General features: G+C 39.8%; 1 protein-coding gene across 3 annotated transcripts in view; it reads right to left on the bottom strand.

Moving 5' to 3' along the window:
• The window catches only part of AQP4 (aquaporin 4), a 284,383-nt gene that overhangs the window by 155,122 nt on the left and 101,309 nt on the right, over positions 1 to 27,952 (bottom strand). For all 3 annotated transcript variants that reach the window (XM_070043430.1, XM_070043432.1, XM_070043431.1), the window contains exon 3: positions 20,339 to 20,377. In XM_070043430.1, the coding sequence (XP_069899531.1) occupies positions 20,339 to 20,377 (39 nt within the window). The remainder of the gene's footprint in view (positions 1 to 20,338; positions 20,378 to 27,952) is intronic.

Below are 27,952 nucleotides of genomic sequence, written 5' to 3'. Positions count from 1 at the left end.
GGAAAGTGGAGAGGAGCTCACGGAGCCGCTCTGCCTCCGCTTCACTGTATACTGCTCCACATACAGTACATGCCGCTGGAAATCAATTTTTTAAAAAAGGCATTTCACTGATCCTTCTTCCGAGGGTTCGAGAGCTCTACGCAGCACGAGTAGCACAGCCAAGCAGAGCTCACACTCAAGTGACGAAACACAAATATGCCCATAATGTACTTTTCTGAAAGTAATTCTTCTGGCAGCGTGATAAATTTATTCAGTTGGTTATCATCATCCTTGCCTAACAGAGAATAAAAGACAGGAAAATGTTGGGCAGTTTCCTAAGGCCATGTGGCAAATTGTGGTTAAAATTGAAACAGGGTTACATTTCATGAATGAATTTTTTTTTTCTCCAGCTATACCTGTCATAAATGTGACTATCAATACCCTCTTAGTTTAACATAAAGATATTTTGATACAAAAAAAGGTTTTCACCGTGAAGTTTAGGTCCTTTGTTGTATAACATTTGGTTGCTGGGTTTAAGTTTATCCCGATATTTTATTTTGTAATATTGGTTTGGTCTCCCCTTACCTTCTTTCCTGTTTCCTTTTAACATCACCTGGACATACAGTTATTAAATCAATAGTAACCACAGTAACAGCTAACATGCACTGAATCCTTATTAAATATCAGACATGATGCTGAGCACTTTATGTGAACCTCATCTAATCTAATACCAGAAGAATCCCGTGGGAATATGACCTGGATTTCTGCTTATGGAATATAACTACATGTTTCACTTTTTTACATAAACCACACCCATCATCATCATCTATATTTCCTAGTTTCTATTCCATTAAAGTGGATTGAGAACTTAAAGACACAAAGCGGAATCCTTTTAGATTTGAGTTTTTTCCTGATATTTTATCATTTTATTTTCATACCTGATTCTGTAGCTTTTTACTTTTAGTAACTCAACTTTGAGTCTTTCCAAAACATTTTTATAGAAATTCTTTTATGCATTCATATGTCATTGGTTTTATAAAATTTATAATTGAATAATTATATTAACAAGTACAATGGGAACAAACACAACTAATTCTTGGGCCATATTCATCCCCACAGGTGGGGTCAGAAGTTATAGGAGGGCTCAAGAGACAGCAGGTGAGGCCCTGGGGGTGAGCTGGCTGGGAGCATCAGTCAGCAGGTTATATCTAGGGAAGGGAGAGAGTTGCTTAGTCAGGGAAATCACTTAAGAGAAGGCTAGTTAAAATAACTTTTGTTGTATTTGATACTTTAACTGCATAGGCACTACTTTGATAAAATTACTGTAAAAGATAATTTTTAAAAAAATGGAAGCAGAAGAAGAAGGAGAGTGAGTTTAGGTAGCTTGCCCAGAATCACAAAACTAGAGATTGAACTGGATTTGGCTTCAGAATTCAGCATCCAAGTCTAGCATTTCAGTGCTCTTTCCCTCCATTCCATGAGCCTCAGCACAGAGAGAACTCTGGAGGGTTGGGTGGGCTGCTCCCACCAAGGAAGGGGGCTTGAGACAGCTCAACAGTGGTCAGCAAGAGAACACAGTAACGGAAGAGAGAAGAAGCCAGAAAGTAATGAAATAGTCTTGGAAGTTTGCAAAAGAAGAACCTTGTTATTGTGTTAACCTTAAGTTAACCCAAGTATTTCTTGACCTTGGGCCTCACTGGTTCAAAACAAAAGGGTTTTCAGCAAATAAATTTGGCCAACGGATACTGCCAACTATTTTCAGAACCAGTTTTTGCAACTCTGAAATTGAAGAAACCCTGAAAGGGCATCCCTCCCTTCCAGCAAACAAAAAACAACACAGAAGAACCTCTGACCCAAGGGTCCCATGGGAAGCCAGGTGTGGGAGCAAGCTTAGTGGAAATCTGTGATGACAAACAGCATTTAAAATGAAGTCATTTGAATCTCACCCCCACTTCCTTCTAATCCTTGGGCTTTACAGCTTCTATTTCCATCAAGTCGTTCTTTGAGTAAGACTATTGAAGCACCAGTTTTGAAGAACCACCTAGCCTCTTGTTAAAAAAGAAACAACAGGTCCAAAATGGAGTCACTTGTGCTAAGCCCATGTCACCAAACAGAAACTTAATACCTAACCTAACTGCAGTTTGAATCTCCCCCAGGAATGTAGTCTTAACTGGTCAGTTTGGAATTTTTTTGGTAGCACCGATGAGGTAATCTGCCACAGAGACCCTTTTTATCCAACAAAGGAAGATGCTGTAATCTGATCTTTCCTTATCCCTTCCTCTTTCTGCCTATAAAAGCCTTCCATCTTGTACAGCCTCCTCAGAGCTCCTCTCAACTTGCTAGATGTGATGCTGACCGATTCATGAAGCATTTATTAAGGCCAATTAGATCTTATTTACTTGGATGAATTTTGTTTTTTAACACCTCCTAGAAGCAATGATTTTATGGTAGCTGTTTTAAAATGCCTCGGAATGGATTATGCTTTTCCATTAAGTATTAATGGTTTCAGTTTATGTTAAATGCTTCCTATGTTTTTGTCCTTGGCATTTTCCAAATTGTTTCCTTCAAGAAGAAAATTAGAAAGGCATTAAGATTTCTATGACTTCACAATAAATTCATAAAAAGGTTAAGATCTCAAATGGCTATCCCTTCAATAAAATTATGTTAAGTTGTACAAATGGTTTGGACATGGGACATCACTTTTATGCATTTTCAGAAGCAGCTATTTCGATTTCTAACTGATGTGGTTTAAAAAATAATTATTGCGATCACTGAGCTATAAACGCGGTTGAGACTTAGAGCCTCCTTCATATAAAAAGCAGTTCAATATCTTTTGGGAAGCAATATTATAAGCAGTGGAATAATTATTTAATTAACATGCATGCAAAGGTAAGGAGTGTATGGGTAAACTGCTTATTTCATTTTCTAAAGATTGCAAAATTAGTTAATTAACTAAAGGAAGTACACATGAAAAAGAGAAACAGGGTGAGATCCAACATCAGTGTGTATACTGAACATGCCCTTTCATGGAATCCTGCTTAGCTGATGCAGCTTCTGTGCTCTGCCCTTGGCCAGGTGCATGCTGCCCACTCAGGGGGACCCAGCATTCTACAGTATGCTTTATGTAAAACAGAGTACAGATTGAACCATATGCAGCTGGGCACTGAGAGACAGGACGAGCCAGGCGGGAGCCTGTAAAGTGAGAACAGCACTGAAAAGGGACAGGTCCGATTCTGCAGCTATCTCAGGGGAAACCAATGAACTCAGCTTCCTTGAGCCCTAATTCCCTCATGTACAAAATGTCTTAATGTCCATTTTGGCTTTGAGATTCTAGGAAGTGGGGCAGTCACCAAGTTTTTCCAATTTATGTTGTATTTCATCACCCCCACTCCCATATGTGCTGTCATATATGTCACCTCCTCTGATCCTCACTGCTATTACTTGCTGGCATGTTATCCTGCCTCACTCTCACCCTACCATCTCCGCAGAAATTTCACCCTCTCTCCTGTCTCTCACTTTCACCTATACTTGATTCAGTCCCAAGTATATACAGACGTTTAGCTCTGACCTCTCCTGAACTTCAGTTCTGCTTCTCCAAATTCTAGCTTCCACATGGGTGTCCTATTGTTGGATCAAATGCGACTAGACTTGAAAGAAACTCGTAATCCTTTTCCACAAACCACCCATCCCTCTGAACTTGCACATGTGTGTCTATCACACAGACTTCTCCGCCAGTCAGGCTTGCGACTTTGACATCCCCCTCATCTCCTCCTCACACCTGTTTCCAGTCACCTTCTGATCTTTTCTTTCTATGTCTCATACTCATTCTTCTTTTTTGCATTAACCTCCCATCAATCCCTCCAAGATCCTGAGCACATCAAAGTCTAGACTACTGCAATGGTCTCCAAACTGACGTCCTGATTTCAATCTCCATCTTAATGTTAATATACCAAATTAATCATTAAAAAAACCACTTTGCCTGTGCTAATCTCCTCCTCAAGATCTCTATTTGCTTCTCACTGTTACCAGATCCTATCTAACTCTGCATTCAGTGCTCATTAAAATATGATCACTGAGCAACTCAGAACTTGCCTATACAAGGCCAAGTCTATTTCTATTCCCAAGCCTGAAATAGCCAACTCTCTTCCTTCTGTTTGACAAAGTCCATTCCTTCTTCAAGACCTCACCTTGATGACCTCATCTCTCCATGTTCTGGGTGGTCGTCTTCTGAACTTTAGTAGTTATCGCTCATTTGAGAGGCAGGCAAAGCCCAGGAATAAACAGCATGCCAGGCTAGGCACTTACGTATAAAAACTCACTTGTTCCTTGGCCTTATCTGGTAAGTACAATGCCTATTCCTACTTTATAGGTCAGAGCATGGCTCAGAGAGGTTACTTAACTTGTCTAGGTCACAAAGTTGCCAAATGCTGGATCCAAACCCAGGCAGTCCAGCCATAGAATGCAGGCTCCTAGCCCTCACACCACCATCTACAGAAGCATCTTTTGTTATAGAAATCATTCTGTCAGGACTTCCCTGGTGGTCCAGTGGTTAAGAATCCGTCTTCCAATGCAGGGGACGTGGGTTCGATCCCTGGTGGGGGAACCAAGATCCCACATGCCGTGGGGTAACTAAGCCCGTGTGCCACAACTACTGAGCCCCACACCACAACTAGAGAGAGCCTGCATGCCACAACGAAGAGCCCATGCACCGCAATGAGAGATCCTGCATGCTGCAAGGAAGATCCTGTGTGGCGCAACTAAGACCTGATGCAGCCAAATAAATAAATAAATATTTTAAAAAAGAAATCATTGTGTCAAGAGTCTGTCCCACATGCAAGCTCGTTAAGGGAAAGCACTTTGTCTCTGTTCTCTCTGAACCTCTGACTAGCGAACAGAGATGCTAAGAGACGCAGGAAGCTCGCTAAAACACGTGGAGACACACACCTTCCTTCTTGAGCTTTCCTACATTATCTTAAAAGCATGGCTACATTTTGTGCAGATCAGAAAAGGGGTACTATTCATAATAAAAATACCTTGTACATTTCCACATTTCAGAATGTGGGCCAGACAATGAAGAAAGGTCTTCTAATGTCATATCCTTCCTCCCTCATTTTCTTTTTTCTTTTCTTCCTTCCTTTGTCACTCTCTCAACAAATATTTATTTTATGCACACTACATGCCAGAAAAACAAACCTCTGTGTGTGTTATTAACATTTCCATCCCAGATGCTGAAAGATGGAGGTAAGTAATATAGAGTAATATCAAAAGCAATAAAATGACTGCTAAAATTTATTGTGAACATACCATGAACTAGATAGACATCAGGGCCTTGAGAGGTATTTTCCCCCTTAATCCTCATAATAACTCTACAAGATAATACTATTATTATCTCCATTTTGCATATAAGGGGAGTAAGTCAAGAGAGGTTAAGGTCATATGACTCCCAAGGGACAGAGGTGGGATTCCAGCCCTGGTCATTTGAGACTAGAGCTTATACTCTCTTTTTTTTTAATTAATTAATTAATTTTTGTCTGTGTTGGGTCTTTGTTGCTGCGCACAGGCTTTCTCTAGTTGCGGTGAGCGGGGGCTACTCTTTGTTGCGGTGCATGGGCTACTTATTGCAGTGGCTTCTCTTGTTACAGAGCATGGGCTCTAGGTGCATGGGCTTCACAGTAGTTGTGGCTTGCTGGCTCAGTAGTTGTGGCTCATGGGCTCCAGAGTGCAGGCTCAGTAGTTGCGGCGCACGGGCTTAGTTACTCTGCGGCATGTGGGATCTTCCCCGACCAGGGCTCGAACCCGTGTCCCCTGCATTGGCAGGCGGATTCTTAACCACTGAGCCACCAGGGAAGCCGTAGAGCTTATACTATTAACCTTAACCCTGGACTTCTTCCAGGAGTAGATTTAGCCACATGGCATGCAGTGGGCATATGCATAATTGGTTTCATTTCCTTTGAAAAGAGTCCCACGAATAGTATCAGAGTCCAATAGGGATGCTCCCAATGTCAGCACAGACTCCACCCCAAAGCAGGTGTGTGACTTTGAACAAGTTACTCTCTCAGGGCTTTATTTAATCCATTTGTAAAATAAAAACTTAGCACCAGATCATCTCCAGACTTCCTCCCAGACACAGATCTTCCATTATTCTAAAGAGGCAGCTGTGGGGCAGAGAGAGTTCTCTGGTTTTGGAGTCAGAAGAAGTAGGTTTGTTTTATTAACTGGCACCCTCATCGCAGCCCCTGTCACAGGGCCCTGCATCCATCACTTCTGGCTTATCTCCTGTTGACCTTAGCTGCCTGGAAGATAATCGGCCAGCCCAGATGTTCTCTGAAAATCTGCCCTCTTAGCAGAGTTTTAAGTGCACAGTACGTTATTGTTGATTATATGCACAATGTTGTACTGCAGGACTGGAGAGCATCTTGCTTGACTGAAAGTTTATGCCCGTAGATTAGTAACTTCCTATTTCCCCTTCTCATCAGACCCTGGTGACCACCATTTCACTCTTTGATTCTATGACTTGGACTATCTTAGGTACCTCATATAAGTGGATGTTTATAATATTTGTCTTTCTGGGTCTAGCTTTTTTCACTTAGCATAATGTCCTCAAGCTTCATCCATGTTGTTGTGTGTTGCAGAATATCCTTCTTTTCAAAGGCTGAATAGCATTCCATTGTATGTATGTGCCACATTTTCTTTATCCATTCATCTGTCAATGGCTATTTAGGTTGTTTCCACATCTTGGCTATTGTGAATAATGCTGCCATGAACATGGGAGTGCAAATATCTTTTGAGATCCTGATTTCAATTCTTTTGGGTAAATACCCAGAAGAGGGATTGCTGGAGTACATGGTGGTTCAGTTTTTTGAGGAATCTCCATACTGCTTTTCCATAGTGATTGCACCATTTTGCATTCTCACCAACACTGTGTATATAACTACCTAAGAATTCAAGATCAAAGCCTCAATTTCTGGGGCTTCCCTGGTGGCGCAGTGGTTGAGAGTCTGCCTGCCGATGCAGGGGACATGGGTTCGTGCCCCGGTCTGGGAAGATCCCACATGCCGCGGAGCGGCTGGGCCCGTGAGCCATGGCTGCTGAGCCTGCGCGTCCGGAGCCTGTGCTCTGCAACGGGAGAGGCCACAACAGTGAGAAGCCTGCGAACCGCAAAAAAAAAAAAAAAAAAAGTCTCAATTTCTGAATTCTTTATTGCCCTGTTCTACGGCTGTAGGTTTTGTTCTTTGACTGTGAGACTTGCACGCAGGTCCAATATTCCCTCGTTGTAAGTTCTAGCTGAAGAGGAGCTATGCCCATAAAATAACGCACCTGATTTGGAAGGGTGTTCACATCATTCTTTCCCTTCTCTGCATTTTCGGGATTGTTTTGCTAAGCAGCATGGTCCATGCCAAGCTTTTTCTTTTCATCTGAAATACAGTCTCTTTGTGTTTTCACCCTACAGGCCTTTTTGGAGTAATCTCATCTACTTTGTTGGCATTGAGGACGACTATGTTTACACCACTGACTCCCAAATTTCTAAACTGTGTCTCTCACCTGAGCTCCAGACTGAAATACGAACGTGTTCAGAGCACATGGCTGCAGATCTTCCCAAAGCACTAAAACCATGCCTACTTCAGTATGAAGTCCTCCTCTTCTAACCGTGCACCCACCCCAGAGCTCGCTCTCAGGGACTGGCACCCTCAGGGGCCTCGGAATTCCTCTCAAATTCCCTCACGCTCACTTGCTATTAATAACCAAGTGCTGTTTATTCTTTCTTCAAACTTTTCTCAAATCCACCCACTTCCTCCAGCCCCACTGTCTCTGCAATAGATGGTCAAGGAGTGTTTTAGCTGGGTAGGTAATAGTGATCTCGAACTTAAGATACTCAAAATAGGGATCTTTTATCCTCAGTTCCTCACTTTATCATGACAGTCACTTTCTTGTGGTGGTCTGGAACCAAACACTTGATATCTCTGAGGTCTGCCTGTGTTACATTACTTATACAAGTCCTGAAGTCAAATGGTTAAAAAAAAATCGAAATTAGTCACATCTTAGCCTCGGTGTTTCCATTTCTATCGGCAAATATGAACTAAAAGTTTAATCCTATCTGCCATCTTATATGCAAATCTTTTATTTTTCACCAACAAAGATATTCCTTTGACACTATCTCATGAGTGACAATGCTAAATCGGATAACTTACTAGCAGAAAAAGAGTTTGATCCCTGAGTTAACACTGCACTAGATCCTACTGTGATGATACTGGACACAACAGGGTGGTCTTTGGAGTGAAAAGATGAAAAATGCAAGCGGATCAGAGGCATCTGTTTGCTTTATCTATTTCTGCCAACAATCACTGCATGTTACTTAAAAAGAGGAGATAACGAAATCCATCTTTCAGGCCTTTTGTTTGATCGATTTTTACAATCTCAATGACTTTGACTACTGCCAAGTTTAAATGCTTCCTGAAAAATTCAGTGAAATTCAGACATTGTGACTATAATTAGGATACTAAGAATAGGACATTATTGGTTCCTCAGTGTGAAACCAGGATCTAATCCAGATGTGTTAGGAAGTTGTTATTTAAAGACTTCTGCTATGGAGTTAAAAAGTATTCATTTGATTATCTCTCTTGATTTTCTTCCTCATGTGGAGGAGGAAAATGATTTTTTCTTGTTTTCTTGATAAACACAAGAAAGGTAAATTAAATTCTAGGAATGAATTTACATTTTACCTTAAGAAACATTCTGTACATTTGCATCAGGTTAAATAAAGAAAGAAGATGCTAACATTCTAATATATTCAACAATCAAAAACATCATCCTAAATGATATAGTCATAACACTTTATGTGTTGGGTATTTTAGGCCCAAAATTATTTTTAGATAAACCACTGTAATGATTTTTTAACATTGTCATTTAATATCAAAAAAGAACCAGTTACATATGAATTAAGTATGAGTAATGTATTTTGAATATGAGGCAGTTTTTTTTTTTTTTTAGTTTATAATGATGATTCTATAAACACGGTGATTAAGGATATTTCGAATGCTATTGCTTGACTTTCCACAAATGCCCTTATAATTGCTAGGAAGTCAATGCACAGCTGTTCCCCTAGCACACAATGAGCACTACTGTTTGTCGCTGCTGAGAAGGCCTGGGTACAGCAGACACTGGGAAGGCAAGCACACGCTTGTTCAACAAATGAATGAATACATGAATGACTTCGCTTCCAAATGGAATTAGGTTGCAGACATTTATATGCAGAACTAATAAAGTTTGCCTTTTAATTTATGGATAAGGAAGTGCTCACGGCTCTGAGTTGGTTACAGATAATTCTCCTCACTTCAAATGTACCGTCTAGGATGCTCATACCTTTCTCTTGTGTGTTCCCATTTCTCTGGTTTTCTCTTGTCCTCCCCTTACAATTCCTTCCCACCATTCTCAGGGACTTCTTTCCTCAGGAAACTCACAGGGTCATTTTCTGTGTGTGATGAGTTCACAAGGCCACTTGTTCCTTCATTTGTTGAACCAATATTTAATTATTTTAGGCCCTGCGGGAGGCCCCAGGAACAAAACAGAACCATACAATCAGCTTCTGTATTTGTTTTCAATACATTTTCCCATTTCATTCAAAACCTAGCTCAGAAACCAAGCAAACAGAACGTAGAACCTGCAAAGACTTCAATCTCTGGACAGACATTCCAGGACGGGACATGTTGCTGATATAAACTCACTCAGTAAGGCCCCAGTGCTGTGACAGTGCCTGGTAGATGCAGAGCATTCGATAATGCAGAGCTTGTTAAATACATTTAGTAGCTCATCCAACAAATACATATTCAACACTTGCTGGGCACCAGATGATAAAGCTTTGTGATAAAAGAGACATCCAAGTTCCTGGCCCTCAGGGATATCAGAGCCTAGAGCATCTCTGTCCAATAAAACTTCCAGTGATGATGAAAATGCTCAGCTCTGCACTGTCCACTGCAGTGGCCCCTGGCCACATGTAGCTACTGAACACCTGCTATGCAGCTAGGACAACTTAGGGACTGAATTTTAAATTTTAATTAATTTAAATTTTCATTTAAAACCAAACCAGTATAAAACACTTTTCTATTAAACACACCTTGTTGTTTTGGTGGGACTACCTTTTTCTTTAACTGTTGTACCACGTACTCTATTAATCTTCATTGCATGTCTGGCAAATGCATAATCTGTAGTATCTCATTTATCATCTTTTATACTGATTAGAGGTTGAAATGATAATATTTTTAATATACTGGGTTAAAGAGCATATCATTAAATTAATCTCATCTATTTCTTTTTACTTTTTAAACTGTGGCTACTCAAAATTTTAAATTTACCTCTGGGGTTTGTATTGTATTTCTATGGGATATGGTTAATCTAGAAGAAAGCAAGAGAGAGGGAACAAAACCAAAGCAAGCAAACAACTATAAGCAAGCAACTATAAAATCTAGAGAATCTTACAAATATAATGATTCTTTCTGCCTAAGTTAAAACCTTACAGGATACCATATGATCCAGCAATTTAACTTTTGGGTATATACTCAAAAGAATTGACAGCAGAGTCTCAAAGAGGTACTTGCTCCCCCATGTTCACAGCAGCATTATTATTCATAATAGCCAAAAGGTGGAAGCAACCCAAGTGCCTACTGATGGATGAATGGATAAACAAATTTCAGTATACACGTACAACTGAACATTATTCAGCCTTAAAAGGCAAGAAAATCCTGACACAGGCTACAGCATAGATGAACCTTGAGGGCATTATACTGAGTGAAATAAACCAGTCACAAAAAGACAAATACTGCATAATTCCATTTATATGAGGTACCTAGAGTAGTCAAGTTCATACAGACAGAAAGTAGAAGGGTGGTTGCCAGAGGTTGGGGGAAGGGAATAAAGGGGAGTTGTTTAACAGGTACAGAGTTTGGGTTTTGCAACATGGAAAGAGCTGTGTGGCTAGATGGTGGCGATGCTGGTACAACAAGGTGAATGTCCTCAATGCCACTGAACTGCACACTTAAAAATGGTTAAGATGGTAACATTTGTTATGTGTATTTATTGCAATTAAAAAATTTTTTTAAAACCTTATAGGGAAAGTAGCTATATTACTCCAGTAAGATTGAGTGTATTTCTAGGTATACGGGGTCAATGAAAAAGATCAAATTTAACATAGTTCATATTTGCTTATCTATCTATTCCCACATGAATATTTTTAAATGGTAGGGAAGTCAGCAGATTAGGTGCAAAAATAGACAAAGAAAACAAGAGAAAAATGCATTAGATAAAGTCAGGTTTGAATGTGGCGTTTTGTCTCAAATTATCAATGAAATAGAAAGCTGTGTTTTCAGAGAAGGTTTGGGTGGAATTGCATTTCAGGGATATTTTTGAGGAGGAAAGGACCACTTTGACAGAGAAATACAGATTGTTTCTGTGCAGTAAGAAATGTGTTACAGATTTACAGTCATGCGAATAACTCCATGGTGAAGATGTATAAGCAAAGACAGGCAAACAAAGATAGATTCAAGAGACATTCTGTAAGGACTCAAACGAGGTAAAGATGTTCAAACAAAGGCATGGGCTGTGGTCAGGATCATCATCTATAAGTGGTTCAAGAAGCCAAGACACTGATGGTCACGTGGAACACTTTCTCGAATCAGTAATGCAGTCATTCGTGTAGTAATCCCTCAGTATGAATGTGTGATCAGTTTACTCAGCTGTTTCTGAAGGCTCTGGTCTTCCCCTTCCTGGCTCTCTCTACTTCAACCAAGGCTCTGCCCCGTTGAGAGTTCCTCCAACTGCCACTCAAGTCATAACCTCACTTCTGGGGTGAACAGTCTGCAGGTGTTTCTTATTTCCTCCTAGTCTCCTGGCTTCTCTCCTGTCGTACAAATCATCTTATCGGGGATTTTAAGTGAGATAATAGGATAATTTATACAATTGATTACTGTATTGCTCAGCTCAAATGACTACGTTCCCTTTAGAAGGTTTTCAGTGACACAGTGTACAAGTATATCATTTACAGTTGATTAAAATGTCTGTGATCATTTCTATGAAAAAAAAAAAAGTTGGGCGTCTGTTCCTTTGGTTAGAAATACAAGTTCATTGTTTTCTCTGTGGGAAAATCAGGTATGACTTAAGACTCCTTTCACAAGAAAGCCACAGGATCACCTATATTCTATTTCTGTGGGCATTTTTAATCCTTTGTTAGTAGAAGTACAACTTTTAACTAATCAAAATATGCATTGACCTAGAATGCTCGGGAATGGAGCAAATCAGGTCAGACAAAAGTGTAGTTACTATTATATTGACTGATATACACACCTCGGATGCCCTTTGGTGCAACTTGCAAAATAAATTCAAACTAGTGTGAGCCTAATTTTGTTGAGAACTGCTTTCGCTTATACTGCCTTAATAAGGTCTATCATATACCTCCTGAAAGTCCATTTTTATTTGAGTTATTTTCCATTTTAATTGGGAATTCCTTGTGGCTTTCTTATAGAATAGTTAAGATGAAAGACTGAAGTAATTTTTGGCTAACAGAATTACAAAACCTTATTTTATCTTGTGGATAAAAGGAACACATATATGTTGTTCAAGAATCAACCCAGATAAAAGTTCTTCTTTTTCAGTTTTACGATGAGCCACGCTGCTTTAAGGTAAAGTCTATTGTGATGCAGCTAAAAAGAATATTTCTCCTCTACCACCTAAAGAATGTTTCAGGCCTCAATTCTGTGCAAATAAATCCTGCTCTGTGCACCATAACAGCAATCCAAATTAAACATGCGGAGGGAATTCCAGGAGTCGTTTTCATACCTGCACTTGGACCATGTGGGGTGACCTGGCAATTTCTCCCACATTAGCTATTTATCATTTTAGATTTGTTTACTTTGCATACACATACTGTTTTAAATGCAGTGTTACACAATGAAATTTAAGGGAGTTTTGAATCATGTGGCACAGCTGGGCTGCTTATTCATTCTCTATCATGAATTCGACTAGCTGGAAAATGAAGTTTGTTTAAAAATAAACTCTTCAGGACTCCTTTTAATGAATAGCCAGTGTGTCTGTCTTCCATTTTGTGGATGGAAAAATGCATCTAAGATAACTTATTTCACTCGCTGACGAATACTGTTCTGAAACCACAAACCCGGAGAAGATTGGTTATTTTTTAAAATAGATTTCATTAACATAGTTCAGAGAGTCAATGCTTCAGGAAAGCTGTTTAAAAAAGCAAACACCTGGGGCTTCCCTGGTGGCGCAGTGGTTGAGAGTCGCCTGCGATGCAGGGGACACGGGTTTGTGCCCCGGTCCGGGAAGATCCCACATGCCGCGGAGCGGCTGCGCCCGTGAGCCATGCCCGCTGGGCCTGCGCGTCCGGAGCCTGTGCTCCGCAACGGGAGAGGCCACAACAGTGAGAGGCCCGCGTACCGCAAAAAAACAAAAACAAAACAAAAAGGCAAACACCCCAGAGATGGATTGCCTGGGCGGCTGAAGCAGAAGACTGGTAGTTTAGAACCAGAGCATGGATAAAGACGAGACATCGTTCATACCAACATGGACCATTTGGGTATAGAATGTGAGGAATGAACATTTTACTTATTTTTTCATCAAAGCCCTGGGGCCCGTGTAGGACTGGATGTGAATCACAGGTCTGGGTTCCAGTCTCAACTCTGTTGTTTTTACCTAACCAAGTGACCTTGGTGAAGTAACATATACTAGGCAGTGGGAAATGCTGAGGCTTTGCTGTCACACAGCACCCAGTGCTGTGCTTGTCAGTGTTTAATAACTGGCTCTCCAGGAACAAGCAAACAAATCAACCAACTCTGGTTTGTAACGTTTGCCAATTTCTGTGGTGTAAATGCTCCCACCATGGCCACTTGAAGTTACCTACATGACCTCACTGAGCACAGAGCTGGGAAGAGAAAAGCACAAACAGTTCACTCCAGATGTCTCCCCAGACAACACAGGCTCAATGCCACTGCCCCAGTGCCGTTTCTGGCTCCACCAGTTAACACATGGGGTCAAAGGCAAGTTATTTAACTTCTCTACATCTCGGTTTTCTAATTTTTAAAATGTTGACCATAAACGAAGTTTGCAAGGCCATTTTGAGGGTAAAATGGAAGGCACTGAGCACAGAGCCTGAAATAGCAGGTCTCAGTACACATCGATTCCCTGACATAATGATTCTGTCTCTCTCCTTCCTCCTTTTCACAGGCAAACAAAGAACCAGTTCGTATTTGTTCTTATTTGTTCTCTACTCCCTCACTCAACCCATTGCTATCTGGATTTCACTAATAGAACTCTTAAAAAGTAATTTCTTTGTGGCGACCAGCAGATTTTTTCCCCCAACTCCAGTGGACATTTCTTAGGTGCTTATTTTATTTGATTGCCCTGTGGCATTTGACATGCTCAACCAATTCCTTCTTCTGTCTTTTTTCTTCTCTTGGATTCAGAGACAGAGAATCCTGCTACTCTCACAAGACAACCTAGATCTTCCCTAGGCTGTAGGCTCTGGTTCCTCTTACTGTGTTCTTTGTTCACATTAGGGATTTTTCCAAGGACTCATCCCTGCCTCTTTTTTCACACCCCCGTGTCCCTTTGGGCAGCTCGTTCATAACCAGGGCTTCAACTCTTATCCAGGTACCAACTTGAAAGGCAAGCCTGCATCTCAGACCTCTCTCTGGAGCTCCAGGCTTGTAATGCCTGCTGCTTATGTAGCATTCTTGACATTTCTGCCTTTATAGCTCATAGGTCACACTACAATCAACAAAGATATAACTCAATTTATCATTTTCCCCACCAGACCTGTCCCTCTTCCTGTGTTCCGTACACAGGATACACTATTCATTTTATATCTTAGGCTGGAAACCTAGGAGTCATCCTTCTCTACCTCCCATAGCCAATCAAACAGGCCAATTCTATCTTGTAAATATATCTGCATTCATTTCCTTAGCTTCCTCGATAATGACACTGTCTTAGTAAAGACCCCCGAGACCTTCATCCTATCATTCTTTGATAATTAAAGTGATATACCACCTGATTTCCCTGCCTCCAGTCAATTCCCCTTCCAATCCACACTTCCTCTGGAGGAATTTTATAAAATGCAAATAGATCATGTAATTCCTTGCCCTTCATTAGCTCCCCACACCTACGGCATAAAGGTCAAACTCCACGGAAGGGCAAAATGGCCCTTGTTAATTCTGCCTCATGCTTATTTTTCTGGCCACATCTCTTGCCTCATGCCTATTTATGACTATACTCCATCCAGTCTTACTTAACCACAAACCTTTCCCTCAATAGGCCATGCTTCTTCTTGTCTTTACCTTTCTGGAAAGCCAGCCCTTCCCCTTTTCCATCTAGTGAATTCCAATTCTTTCTTCAAGGATCAGCTCAAGTCTCCCCTCTTCCATGAACCCTTCTTTGAAATCCTCGGGACACCTAGTACATGGTTCTCTAGAAGGCACTCTTCACACTGGATTATAATCTGTATGCATTTGTTTTTCTCCCCCAGAAAGCGAATGAGCGTTAATGCCATATCTTATTCACCGCTGCATCTCCGGTATCAAGCACAAAGCCTGGACTGCAAAAGTGTTTAGCAAATTGAATGCATCAACTTCAAAATGCCTCCTCAGATTCCTTCTCTGTCCTCTTGGTAGTGCTAAATGAGATGGAATCAAGACAAGAGTTTTTTTTTTTTAATTGAGATATAATTGACATGTAACATTATATTAATTTTAAGTGTACAACATGATTCAATATTTGTATATATCACAAAATGATCATCACAGTAAGTCTAGTTAACATTTGTCACTGCACATGGTTACAAGCTTTCTTTTTTTCTTGTGATGAGAACTTTTAAGATCTACTTTCTTAGCAACCTTCAAATACGTTATATAGTATTAGTAAGTGACAAGCGATTTGTAAGCTATGAACAAGTTAGGATGGTATGCATTTTCAACCTTGATTCTAACTGGAATAATGATTTTCAAAGTGAGAATAAAACATGTAGAATGTTAAAAAATCCAAGAAATGATAGACTTTTCAAGAGTGATAGTTTACTTAAGCGTACTTGTTGCAACACAACCTGCCTGCTAACTTCATGTTTCCTGTTGGTCACCAGTAATGAAGACAATGACAAATTAGGTCTTCTCATGTTTATTTTTGAGGGTTTTCTGAGGTATCAGAACTGTGGCAAAAAGCATTACAAAATAGTAATAGCACAGATGAAAATCACGCTAGATATGCATCCACGTGAAACTTTGCGTTCAATAAATGAGTAACGTGTAAGAAAATGAACATGCTATTCCCGCACAGATGGAAGGATTTATTCAGTATCTAACTTTTTAAAAACCTGAATGACTGCATGTTCAATGTGTGTTTAACAGTTTTAAAATGGAGGTACTATTTCTGTTTTAGAACATTTCACAGCAGCGAAAAGCCCAGTCAAAGAGTAAGTAGCAAGATCTAAACTTGCAAAGCAGATGTTCTACCATTTGCTGAATTTCCAATAATAAATTCCACCTTTTCAGTTGAGAAAAAAAATAGCATTGTTCTTTACCGGTTAGTTTTTGCAAATTATGCAAGTGAAAAAAACAACTTGAACTTTAGGGATGTTCTAATGTCATAAATGAAAAGAAGGCAAATTCATTTTGAAACCCTCACTATCATCTATACTGATGACTCCATTCTCTGGTCCACCAGGGCTATTCTTTACTTAATACTTAACTGGACTTGAAAGTGTTCTCCTTTTTGGAAAAATTCGAACAATATATATTTAACAGATGGCGTCTGTATAGCCTACCCTAGTAAGCCTTCTAATTTATCTTTTTCTAAATAATAATTTATGGAGCACCTTTCTCTGCGAGAATTTTTTGTATTTTTCGCTGTGTTGCTTTTTTTTTTTTTTTTTTTGTGGTACGCAGACCTCTCACCGTTGTGGCCTCTCCCGTTGCGGAGCACAGGCTCTGGACGCGCAGGCCAAGCAGCCATGGCTCACGGGCCCAGCCGCTCCGCGGCATGTGGGATCTTCCCGGACCGGGGCACGAACCCGTGTCCCCTGCATCGGCAGGCGGACTCTCAACCACCGCACCACCAGGGAAGCCCTGTGTTGCTTTTTAAAGAGCAAGAATTCCTTGACCTCAAAAGGGATTTTTCTAATAAGATAAAAACACTTCAAACTCAATAAAGGTTTTAGGCAGATATCTATGGAATATAGCTGTTTTTTTTTTTTTTTCTATTTTTCTGGTGAGGACATTGGGTCCTTAAAATAATCAAGGGCGAATAGGTAATTGACGATATTAGTAACACGACTCCTAATATTTGTCTGTTTACCATTACACCACCACATATTTTAAATATTCTTTACCAACCCAAATAGCCAAATTTAGCTTTGATGTTGCTGGCCATGTTTTATGAATTTGACACGGGTTTCCAAATCCAATGTCAGGAGGCATATGTTTTGAATTATTTTTCAAAAGTGACTAAGCTTACTATAGCTTTTCAAAAATGATATCAGGTTATACATATTCTCTTGTGACTCATTCCTGGATTATCGAAAACAGCATCATACTTGAAATGACAGCTGGGGTTGCAAACAACAACTTTTCCCCCAAAGAAGCTAAATATCCTATAGAAGAATTTTATTTCATAGTCTTAGCCCTATTAGTTATATGCTCCACTAAGCAACTCAGTCTAAACTGATTTAGCTAAGTTTTGGAACATGATTCATCCAGTTATATAATGTGAGCCATTTAGAAGGCTTTATATTTTTATTTTTTTGTGGTACGCGGGCCTCTCACTGTTGTGGCCTCTCCTGTTGCGGAGCACAGGCTCCGGACGCGCAGGCTCAGCGGCCATGGCTCACGGGCCCAGCCGCTCCGCAGCATGTGGGATCTTCCTGGACTGGGGCACAAACCCGTGTCCCCTGCATTGGCAAGCGGACTCTCAACCACAGCGCCACCAGGGAAGCCCTAGAAGGCTTTATTTTGTGTTGATCTGTACACACACAGTAGAACCATTTCAATAAAGTAATAATGGTAAGTAGAATCATAGAAATAAAATTGGAAAGAACTTTAGGAATGATCCAACCAAACTCTTCATGAATCTCTTATCAACATCCCTTGCAGGTGATGGCCCAACCTTTGTACAGTTTTACTCACACAATCTCATTCTTTCCAGTCCTGGAGAGGTTTCCTTGTTAGAAAGTTATTTATTTTTCTGAGTTAAAAACTTACCTCTGTAACTTTCATCTTAGTGCAAGATTCTTAGTGCAACTTTACCTACCCAAAAAGTGAGGGTCCTGGAAGTCCCTATTTTAATGGGGAATTTTTTTTTTGTCTACAATATTTTTCTTCTAAATTCTTTCTCCCATACTGGGAGATAGACCCAATATAAGCAAAAGGGTGTGGGGTGTATTGTCTAATACAGCAGGCAGGACATAGAGTCTGAGCAGAATGAACAACGAATGATATAAAGAAGTCCAGGCAGGAAGTGAGAAGCAGGGATGCCCATGGTGTTCTTGGTATCTCAGGCACATGCTTTATAAAGAGGCAGACATTCATTCTAGCACCACAAATTGAACATGGTGATACTTAGGACCACACTGGCGAAGGTTATGTCTCAATTTTGAAAACTCAGACTATCTTTACAAATGTCGTTTCCCCAGGGCAGGATTTGCGTTCTTTGAAATGAGGAGTCAAAAAAATGTCCCCAATAATTTGAGCTCTGTCCATTAGTTCTCCTTGACTTCACTTTCTCATAGAAAGTTTCTTTCACTTTCTCATAGAAATGGGACACAGTGACAAGCTGTGAATCAGCTGGGGAAAATTAGCTCCATTAATAAAGGGAGTTTCCTCAGAACCCTGGTGATTAGTGTCTCCTGTTGCCTTAAAAAGATTTTCCAACTGTTGAAAAATATTTTATTAAGCAAAAAGCCTAATACAGTGTCAAATTGACTAGCACTCTGATTTAAAAAGAAAGCTTAGGAATGGGGGACACTGGGAAGAATAAGGAATGAAGAAATCTGAGTTCATTTCCTGCCTCTCTCTCTAGTCCTTTGTGTCACCTTGGTCACACAGCATATCAGAATCTATGAGCATGGAGGGAACTGAAAGAGGCATTTGGTTTAACACTTTGGCCAATTTAGCTTTCTTCCCAACTATAAAGTTTATTTAAGCCCATACCTACAGGATCATAGCAATAGCATTTCAGAAACAGTATAAATAATTTTCCCCCAAGGAGCAATAATAGAGGAAAGTACATCTGTGAGGACACCAGACACTTGCTTGCCTTTACATTTTTTCTGGTATTCATGATCAGGTTTTAAAAGAGCCACAAGGAGAATGCAAACAATAACATCTAAGAGGGAAATCATGCAGGTAGTGAGTTGCCCAGTTGTCTGAGATGAATGCTAAGGTTGGGAAGCAGAAAAGAGACAGGGGTTTAGGCTGTTTACACATTTTTTGATTAACACAGATTTTGGTCTTCTGTTGACGTCACTGTTTGGAAACACACATAATGCATTGTTACCAGACTAAAAAAATGAAAAAAGATGGTGTTTGGGAGTAATGTGTCTTTATGTTGGGTGCTCTCACATATCATAAAATAGTGGGTTGGTGAAGACTTCGGAAGGGTGGTGGGCACCCTTAGAATTCTCTACAAATATTGACAAGTTTAGGGCATTGGGAGCTGGAAGATTGCCCTCATGCAAAGATTTAATTGGTAAATTTATCTTACCTTATGACTTTAAGCCAAAAGCCAAGTGATGAAAATATGGAAATGTGAAGACTTTTTTGTATTAGATAGCAAATATTGACCCCCTACTATGTGCAATGGCATTGCGACAAAGCGTCACTCACTTCTGAATATATATTAGGATTTAGAAGTGGAATGTTTTTTAAAATTTCTCCAAAATGTAAAGATTCTTCTTGGTTAAGTAGTTGACACTGTCCTGAAAAACATTAGCTACATAAATGGGTTTAAGAAAAATAATCGAGATTCATACGTATTTGGGAAGATGAAATAGTTGTCAACGATTACAACCTTCATATTTTGAAATCGGTGCTTGCAACACTTACCTTTTAAATGGATAATCATGGAAAAATTAAATAACAGGCCATCTCATTTTTGTTTGAATAGAAAGATAGGATGAAAAGGACATGACTGATGTGGAAATGAAAAAGCTAAATGCATTCATTTATATTAATTAATTTAAAATCAGTCAAGTCTAGGATTATAAACTATTACAGTTTTAGGTAGGTTTTTGAATACTACATTGCAAATAGACTTTTTTTCCAAGGTGGAAGTAAAAACACGACATAAAGCTGAGGCCAATTAGTCAACATCTTACCTGAAGCTGCTCTTTGTTCTCTTTTCTGCTCCACTCTCCCTGAAATAAGAAGTGGCAGGTCAGTTACAATGTGCAGCCATGAGAATATGATGCAACTAAGATGAAAGCCCAGTTTATGGTAATTTCCAGACACAGTCACTAGGTCAGCCGTGTCCAACATTCTTCTAGAGATGACTGGGCACAGAGGAAAGGGGTGAAAAATATTCTCAAATCAATTTACGAAAGTCAAAAATTAATGAGTATGCATTAAACATGCTTCTGGGTTTAAAAAATCTTGTTAGTAAGAGCCATTTACTCAACCATAAACCTACAAGGTGCAAATCCCCATAGAACAAACTGTTCTACATGGGGGTAGACACCTGACTAAGATAAGACCATGGCCTCTTACAACCTACTTGGGAAGGTAAAGGACAGACAACATAACATGAAATGAGATGTGCCCCCAAAGGGTATAAATGTTTAAAGACATGAGAGGATGAAACGATTATCTTAAGAAATAAAAGGGTGCCATGAAGTTACGGAGAAAGTAGTATTAGATTTGGACCTTAAGAGATACATGTGATTTGGGGAATTTGAAAAGGGGAAAGGATTGATTGTTGGCAAAAGAAACAGTAATGGGCTATGTGGGACAAGGCTATTTGAGCAAGAACGGTCATGTTTAGGGCTTGCTTTAAAAACCTGAATGAGAGTAGCTTTCCATAGGAGGAAGTATCCTAGAGCAGCGGTCCCCAACCTTTTTGGCACCAGGGACCGGTTTCGTGGAAGACAATTTTTCCATGGACGAGGGAGGGGAGGGATGGTTCACGTGGTAATGCAAGTGATGGGGAGTGGTGGGGAGCGATGGGGAGCGGTGGGGAGTGGTGGGGAGTTATGGGGAGTGGTGGGGAGCAGTAGGGAGCAGTGGGGAGTGGTGGGGAGCAATGGGGAGCGATGGGGAGTGGTGGGGAGTGGTGGGGAGCGGTGGGGAGCGATGGGGAGCGATGGAGAGCAGCAGATGAAGCCTTGCTCACTCGCTCGCCGCTCACCTCCTGCAGCCTGGTTCCAAAGGTCTGCAGCCGGGGAGTGGGGGACCCCGTCCCAGAGGTTGGGCAAGAGGTAATTGGTTGCGTATGACAGTGGGAGCAGAGAGGAGGGAAGTGAGGGGTGTAGGAGACGGTAGGAAGGCAGAACCTATAGGGTCCAGGAGTTTACAAAATATGAAGTGCAAGGGAAAAGGAAAGGTCAAGATGAATGGCTGCTAGTTGACTTTGGGTTAGGTGATGCAATTTGGGGAAATGGTAAAATAGGGTGGGAGCATGGGAATGATGAGTTCAGCTTTGGACTTCATGAGTTTGAAGTGCTACCAGGAGACGGAGTTTGGGAGAGAGATCAAAACTGAAATTATAGATGCAGAAAATGTGCATCTTGAGAAGATGGCTGGAGCTGAGGGGGGCAAATGGAAACACAAAGACAGACAGAACAGAGGGCTGGGCTGAAGACAGTGACCAAGAAAACAAAAATTCTACTCTTGTATTGTGACGAAGGACGATGAGAAGACAGAAGGACAAGCAGACCTCCATGGAGATCAAAAGAGCACAAAGTCATGTACCATAAATAAAGTTTTAAGAAGTATCAGGGGTGCCAACAGCATCCGATACTGCTGAGTTCACGCGGTTGTTGCTAGACTATGAGTGAGAAGTTTTAGCAGAGAGGGGATAGTAAGAGGCTGTGAGGGTCTGAAGAGCAGTGGGCGACGAGGAAGATGAGGCTGAGGAGGAAATGACTTGTTCACGACATTTGCCAGCACAAACATGAATGAGATGAGGTAACAGTTTGGGCAGGAGTTCAGTCAGGGTTTCTGGGACACTTCAGCATGTTTACAGGCTTAGATAGGAAACATTGCACCAGGGCAGTGGTGTGTGTAAACACCACAGTTGAGGTGAGAGCCTTGGTTTTGCGATGAGTAAGTGAGGGCCACCCTTCCAGCCATCACCTTCTTGTCGTTTATCAACTTGTCACAGATGGAGCTAGTTACTGAGAGTTTATGGAAGCTCATGTAAACTTTAAGTTCTTCTATCAGCCCTTCGTGTCTTTTAAAATCCTAGACTGTAAGGTGGAAAACGTATAATCCTTCCCCTGTGCAGCTGCCCAAAGTGTAGAATTCATTTAACTGGCATCTTGATTAATCTCACATTCTATTCATTTGGGTGATTTCCAGAGGACTTGTTTGATGCAATTTATTTCAATGATACAAACAGATAAATGGCATGAATGGCCCATTTAAAGGTTTCATTCATTACCAAGTATGATGGGGTACCTCCTCATTAAAGATTTTTATTGGGCAAGCCACTATGTACCTTTGATTATAAATTTTTATATACTAGGGGCCTCAAACACTTTCATGAATTTTCAAAAATGCTATTCAAGTCCTGAATCATTAAAAAAAATTATAAAAAAGATGTTTAAAAAACCCTATCTTTTTGGAGAGTCTTTAACTTGTCTAAGAATGCATCATAAATCCTTAAAGTTGACAATGAATGTATTGAAGATTAATAACAGGGTGTGGTAGCCAGCCTCCAAGGTCTGACCCCAATGATCCTCGTCTTCCCACCTCCTGGCATTTGTATCCTTGTGTTGTCTGCTCCCACACTGAATTAGACTGACTTGTAACCAGTAGGGTTTTGCAGAAATAATCAAGTGTGATTTCCAAGGTTGGGCCTCAAAAAACATTGTGGCTTCCATTTTGTTGTCTCTCAGAGTACTTCCTCTGAGGAAAGCCAGATAATATGTTACAAGGACACCCAAGCAGCCCAAAGGAGAGACCCATGTGGCAAGGAACTGAGGTCTCCTGTCAACAGCCAATGAGGAACTGAGGCCTCCTGTCAACAGCCAATGAGGAACTGAGGCCTCTAGTCAAGAGCCAATGGGGAATTGAGGCCACCGTCAACAGCCAAAGAGGAACTGAGACCTCCTGTCCATAGCCAGTGAGGAACCAAGGGCTCCAGTCAACAACCAATGAGGAACTGAGGCCTCCTGCCAGCAGTCAGCATCAACTTGCCCGCACATGAACAGCGCGTTCTCTAGCCTCACTCAAACCTTCACATGGCCGCAGCTCTGGCTGTCTCCTTCACTGCAACTTCCTGCGAGACCCTGACCCAGAACAACCCAACCAGCCACTCCAGAGTTCCCCACAGAAACCGTGTCACATGATAAATGTTTACTGTTGTTTTCAGCTGCTAAGTTTTGGGTAAACTGTTATACAGTATTACATAACTAATACTTATGGGATAATTTCATTATGAAAGTTTGGGTTCATTTACCACTTAATAGAAGTTTTACCAACTTTTCTTCTGAGAAAATGTATTTAGTTGAACATTAAAATTCCACATCTCATGGCTATTTATTTATAAAACTGAGTTCCGATATTTTTAAAAGCTATTTTAGAGTTGGGGTTGATACGGTTTCATGGAGAAACATTAAATATATATCCACTTATAGCACATTTCAGTACTTCAGTACGGAAATAGCTCCTTAATCGAAGTGATTGTTTCTGATCTTTTAAAACCACAGGCACCTAAACGGCAATCCAAGATGTCTCACCAATAATGAGCAGGGTGTTTGTACCACAACTCAGTATCTTATGTCACTTCTAATGAAAAGAAAATTTTGTGCACACATATATATATATTTATGTCTATACATATATACAAATAGTGGGTGTACACATATGTGTGTACATATATGCATATATACATACATATAATGCACTACATGTATGTACATGTGATATATATCTTGTAATTTTACAATCTGACATAGTCTAATCTCCAAAATATACTCTCTCTTCTACCTGCTTCCATCATTGTGTAATAAAGTGTGTCATGGAATCTTATCAAGCTTCCCTCACTGCGCTACCAATTTCTCAGTGCCAGTTCTGAGTGTGCATTCAGTCACAGGCATTTTATCTGCCCTGCTCTGAGAGGTATTATTAATCACATCCTGTTGCTAGGATACCTGAGAATGTTCATTTATGTCCGATGTTTCTTTGGCAAAATGCACTATGAAGATGGCATGGAATCATGACAAGGAAAATTACTGTGCACACGCTACTTATTTTTAAAAAGGCAGCGGGGGAGAGTATCGTAACTACCAGATAATATAATGTGAACTCCCATGAATTTTTTTTTAATACCGTTTGTTTCACCTAGACTTTAATGGAAAAGTGCTGGCAATATTTCTGGATAATGAGAATCTGTAGTACTTCTCTACTTCTGAGTTAACTAGGAAAAATAGAAGGAGGTAGCGTTTTAATTCTGTTTCCTTTATAGGGACTTAGAGAGGGCGGGGCTTTAAGATTCACTCACTTCAAATGCCTCAGTTACAGACGGGGTTACTAGGTTACAGTGCTAGCTGATTTGTAGAGCCAGCCTAATACACAGATCACCACTATTGCATGTTTAGCTATTTTAATGCAAGACCTAAGAGAAAAGTAATCTTCAGAATGAGCATTTGAGTAATGGGGGAAAAAAATGCCTTTATCCATAGCTTAAAAAATTACTGTTGTTTTGGGTATTAGTATACCAAAGATTCCTGCTTATTGATTGTAATCAGAGAGGATATGAATTTTATATATTTTATATATTCACCTAAATGCAAATAAAATTCACCTCCATGCAAGGTTTTTCTTAGTCAATCTCTTCCCACAGGAAACAGCATGATATAGTGAAATAAACATGGGCTTTGGAGTTAGATGGAGTGACTTCCTGTCTTAACCACTGGTTCTTAGGAGCTATGTAACCCTGGGAACAAGGCATAGAGTATCTCCTCAATACATGTTCCTTTCTGTTGTCTCCTCTTCTCTCTCTAGTGCTTGTGCGCGCGTGTGTGTGTGTGTGTGTGTGTGCACAAGACATACATATACATAGTATCTGTTTATCTATATTTATCTATTGTATCTATCTCTACCTAAGTCTTGTATTTCAACTGAAAACATAAACAATTTGAGTTTTACTTCCAATATCGTTTCCAAGTGGTATTAGCAGAGTGCTATTTTTATAATCATGCTAATAATAGTAGCTAATGTTTATTAAACAATATCTATGCGCTCATCACTGTAATCAACATATTATATGTGTTCATTCATTTTATCTTCACAGTATTATGAGACTTTACAAACATTCTACCGATTTTCAGGTAAGAAAACTTGGTAGAAATTTGGTAAATAACTTTGCCAAATCACTGAACTACTTAGTGGCAAATAAATAACGAGAGGATAAAAAATAGTTGGGGTGAAAGGCAGGGAGGAGTAAGCATTTGGATATCTATCCATAAGCCGTATGTAATCAGTCCCTAGGTTTGGAGGGTTGCCTGAATAAATTATTTTGTTAAAATATTTCCATAGACTTTTTAAAAACTAGCTCTTCATTATTTATCAAATTATCTGTTTGAATAAATGAACTGCTTATTTTAGCTGCTAAATACCTAATAATAATGTTTCAGGAGTAGAATGCCAAAAAGACCTTCAGATTTTGAACTTTTTTAGTAGTTTGCTATTTATTCAGTACCTACTATGAGTCGGCACCCTAATAACACTTAAAAATTATTTACTTTAATTTTCACAACCAACTTAGTCGATATTTTTCAAAGCTATTTTAGACTTGGGGTCGATATGGTTTCATGGAGAAACATTAAATATATATCCACTTATAGCACATTTCAGTACTTCAGTACGGAAGTAGTCCCTTCATTGAAGTGATTGTTTCTGATCTTTGAAAACCACAGACACATACATGGCAACCCAACGATGTCTCACCAATAATGAGCACGGTGCTTGTATCACAAGTCAGTATCTTATGCCACTTCTAATGAAAAGAAAATTCTGTGCACACATATATACGTATTTATGTGTATACACATATACAAATAGTGGGTATACACATATATGTGTGTGTATATATATTCATATATCTACATATACATAATGCATTACATGTATGTACATGTGGTGTGTGTCCTGTGATTTTACAATCAGATATAGTCTAATCTCCAAAATATACGCTCTTCTATCTGCTTCCATCATTGTGTAATAAAGTCTGTCATGGAATCTTATCAAGCTTTCCTCACTGCACACCAATTTCTCAGTCACCAATTCATGGAGTAGATGAAAATTACTTGCATTTTCCAGTGGAGAAAGGAGGCTCAGGAAATTCTCTGAAATGGCACAAGGTTCCAGTTAGTGATTAGCAGGATTAGACTTTGAAGCTGAGATTTGTACCCTTTCTGAGCTTACTCGCTGCGGTGATTACAGGCAGGTCTGTAGAGTGGTAAAGAGCTCTTCCACTTAATCAATGTGGGACACTATCATTTAACCTCTCTAAATTGTATTTATCTGGAAATAGGGATAATACTAGTTCCTGCTTCACAGGGTCATTGTGAGGGTTAAACAAAATAATGTGTTTGATAATAATCCTAAATATTTTGAGTGCATAATGCAATCACGTTTATAATGTTCTCACTTCAGTGCCTGGAAAATAGCAACATAGAGTATTGCCAGGTGCTTCTCTTTATGAATGTTCCATGTCAGGTGGTCCCTGGTAACATATGATACTTCTACATATTCTCAAGGTCAATGGCTTTGTTTACACAAATATTATAAAGTTTATTTTGAGAGTTTCTTCAGATTTTTACCATCACATCTCTTTCTTGCTTTCCCTTAGAATTTCTAATTGAGAACTAGCTTTTCACTTTAGTGAATTCCTTTCCTCTCCTCGTAACTCTTTCCAAATACAAATTGGTTTGATAAAACACATTGATATGGCAAAACTCTCCCCAATTATGAGCTCAGATGACACGATTTTAGAACCCAGCATGTGTGGTCCAAATCCCTACCCATATTTTGTACTGACCAGCAGCTATGGAACTGTCAACAGTCTGATACAGTCTAAATAGAAAGGGAGAGCTTTTCTAGAAACTAGAGGACCTCATTACCAGAGCTTAGTCCTTGAAACAAATGGTAAGACCTTGAACAACCTGACATTTCCAAGATTCACAGGTCTCTTTAGTTAGATAGGTAAATACTATCTTTCAATAATACCAAAAGAAGTTGTACAAACAGGGATTTGAGAAGATTTTAAGTACCGTACTATAGGGCAGGAACAGAGACGCATAACTAAGCCACTGTAAAGACCAGCTAGTCTAAAACCAAAAAGGACCTATTATATAGCACAAGGAACTCTGATCGATATTATATAACAACCTAAATGGGAGAAGAAGTTGAAAAAGAATAGATACACGTATATGTATAACTGAATCACTCTGTTGTACACCTGAAACTAACACAACATTGTTAATCAACTATACTCCAATATAAAATAAAAAGTTAAAAAAAATAGACTGTAGAAACTGCATAGTTTCTCTTTGGTCAATTGTACAAAAAGGCAGAGGAGTTAATTTTATTAATGATACCTGGATTTATGCTGATGCTGAAACGGCACTGGCCTCAGCAGACACTGTGATGAGCCTCTATGGCTGTGGACTCTCACTACCCTCCTGCACGTTTAGATAAACTCCACTTGCTCTTTTGTCCGTTTCTATTTGCTGAGTTGATATGTCACTAGGATGCTTAGGCAGTCAGAG

This window comes from Globicephala melas, chromosome 13, assembly GCF_963455315.2.
Source record: "Globicephala melas chromosome 13, mGloMel1.2, whole genome shotgun sequence".
Classification (NCBI taxonomy): domain Eukaryota; kingdom Metazoa; phylum Chordata; class Mammalia; order Artiodactyla; family Delphinidae; genus Globicephala; species Globicephala melas.
This window is presented reverse-complemented; position numbering and strand designations above follow the sequence as displayed.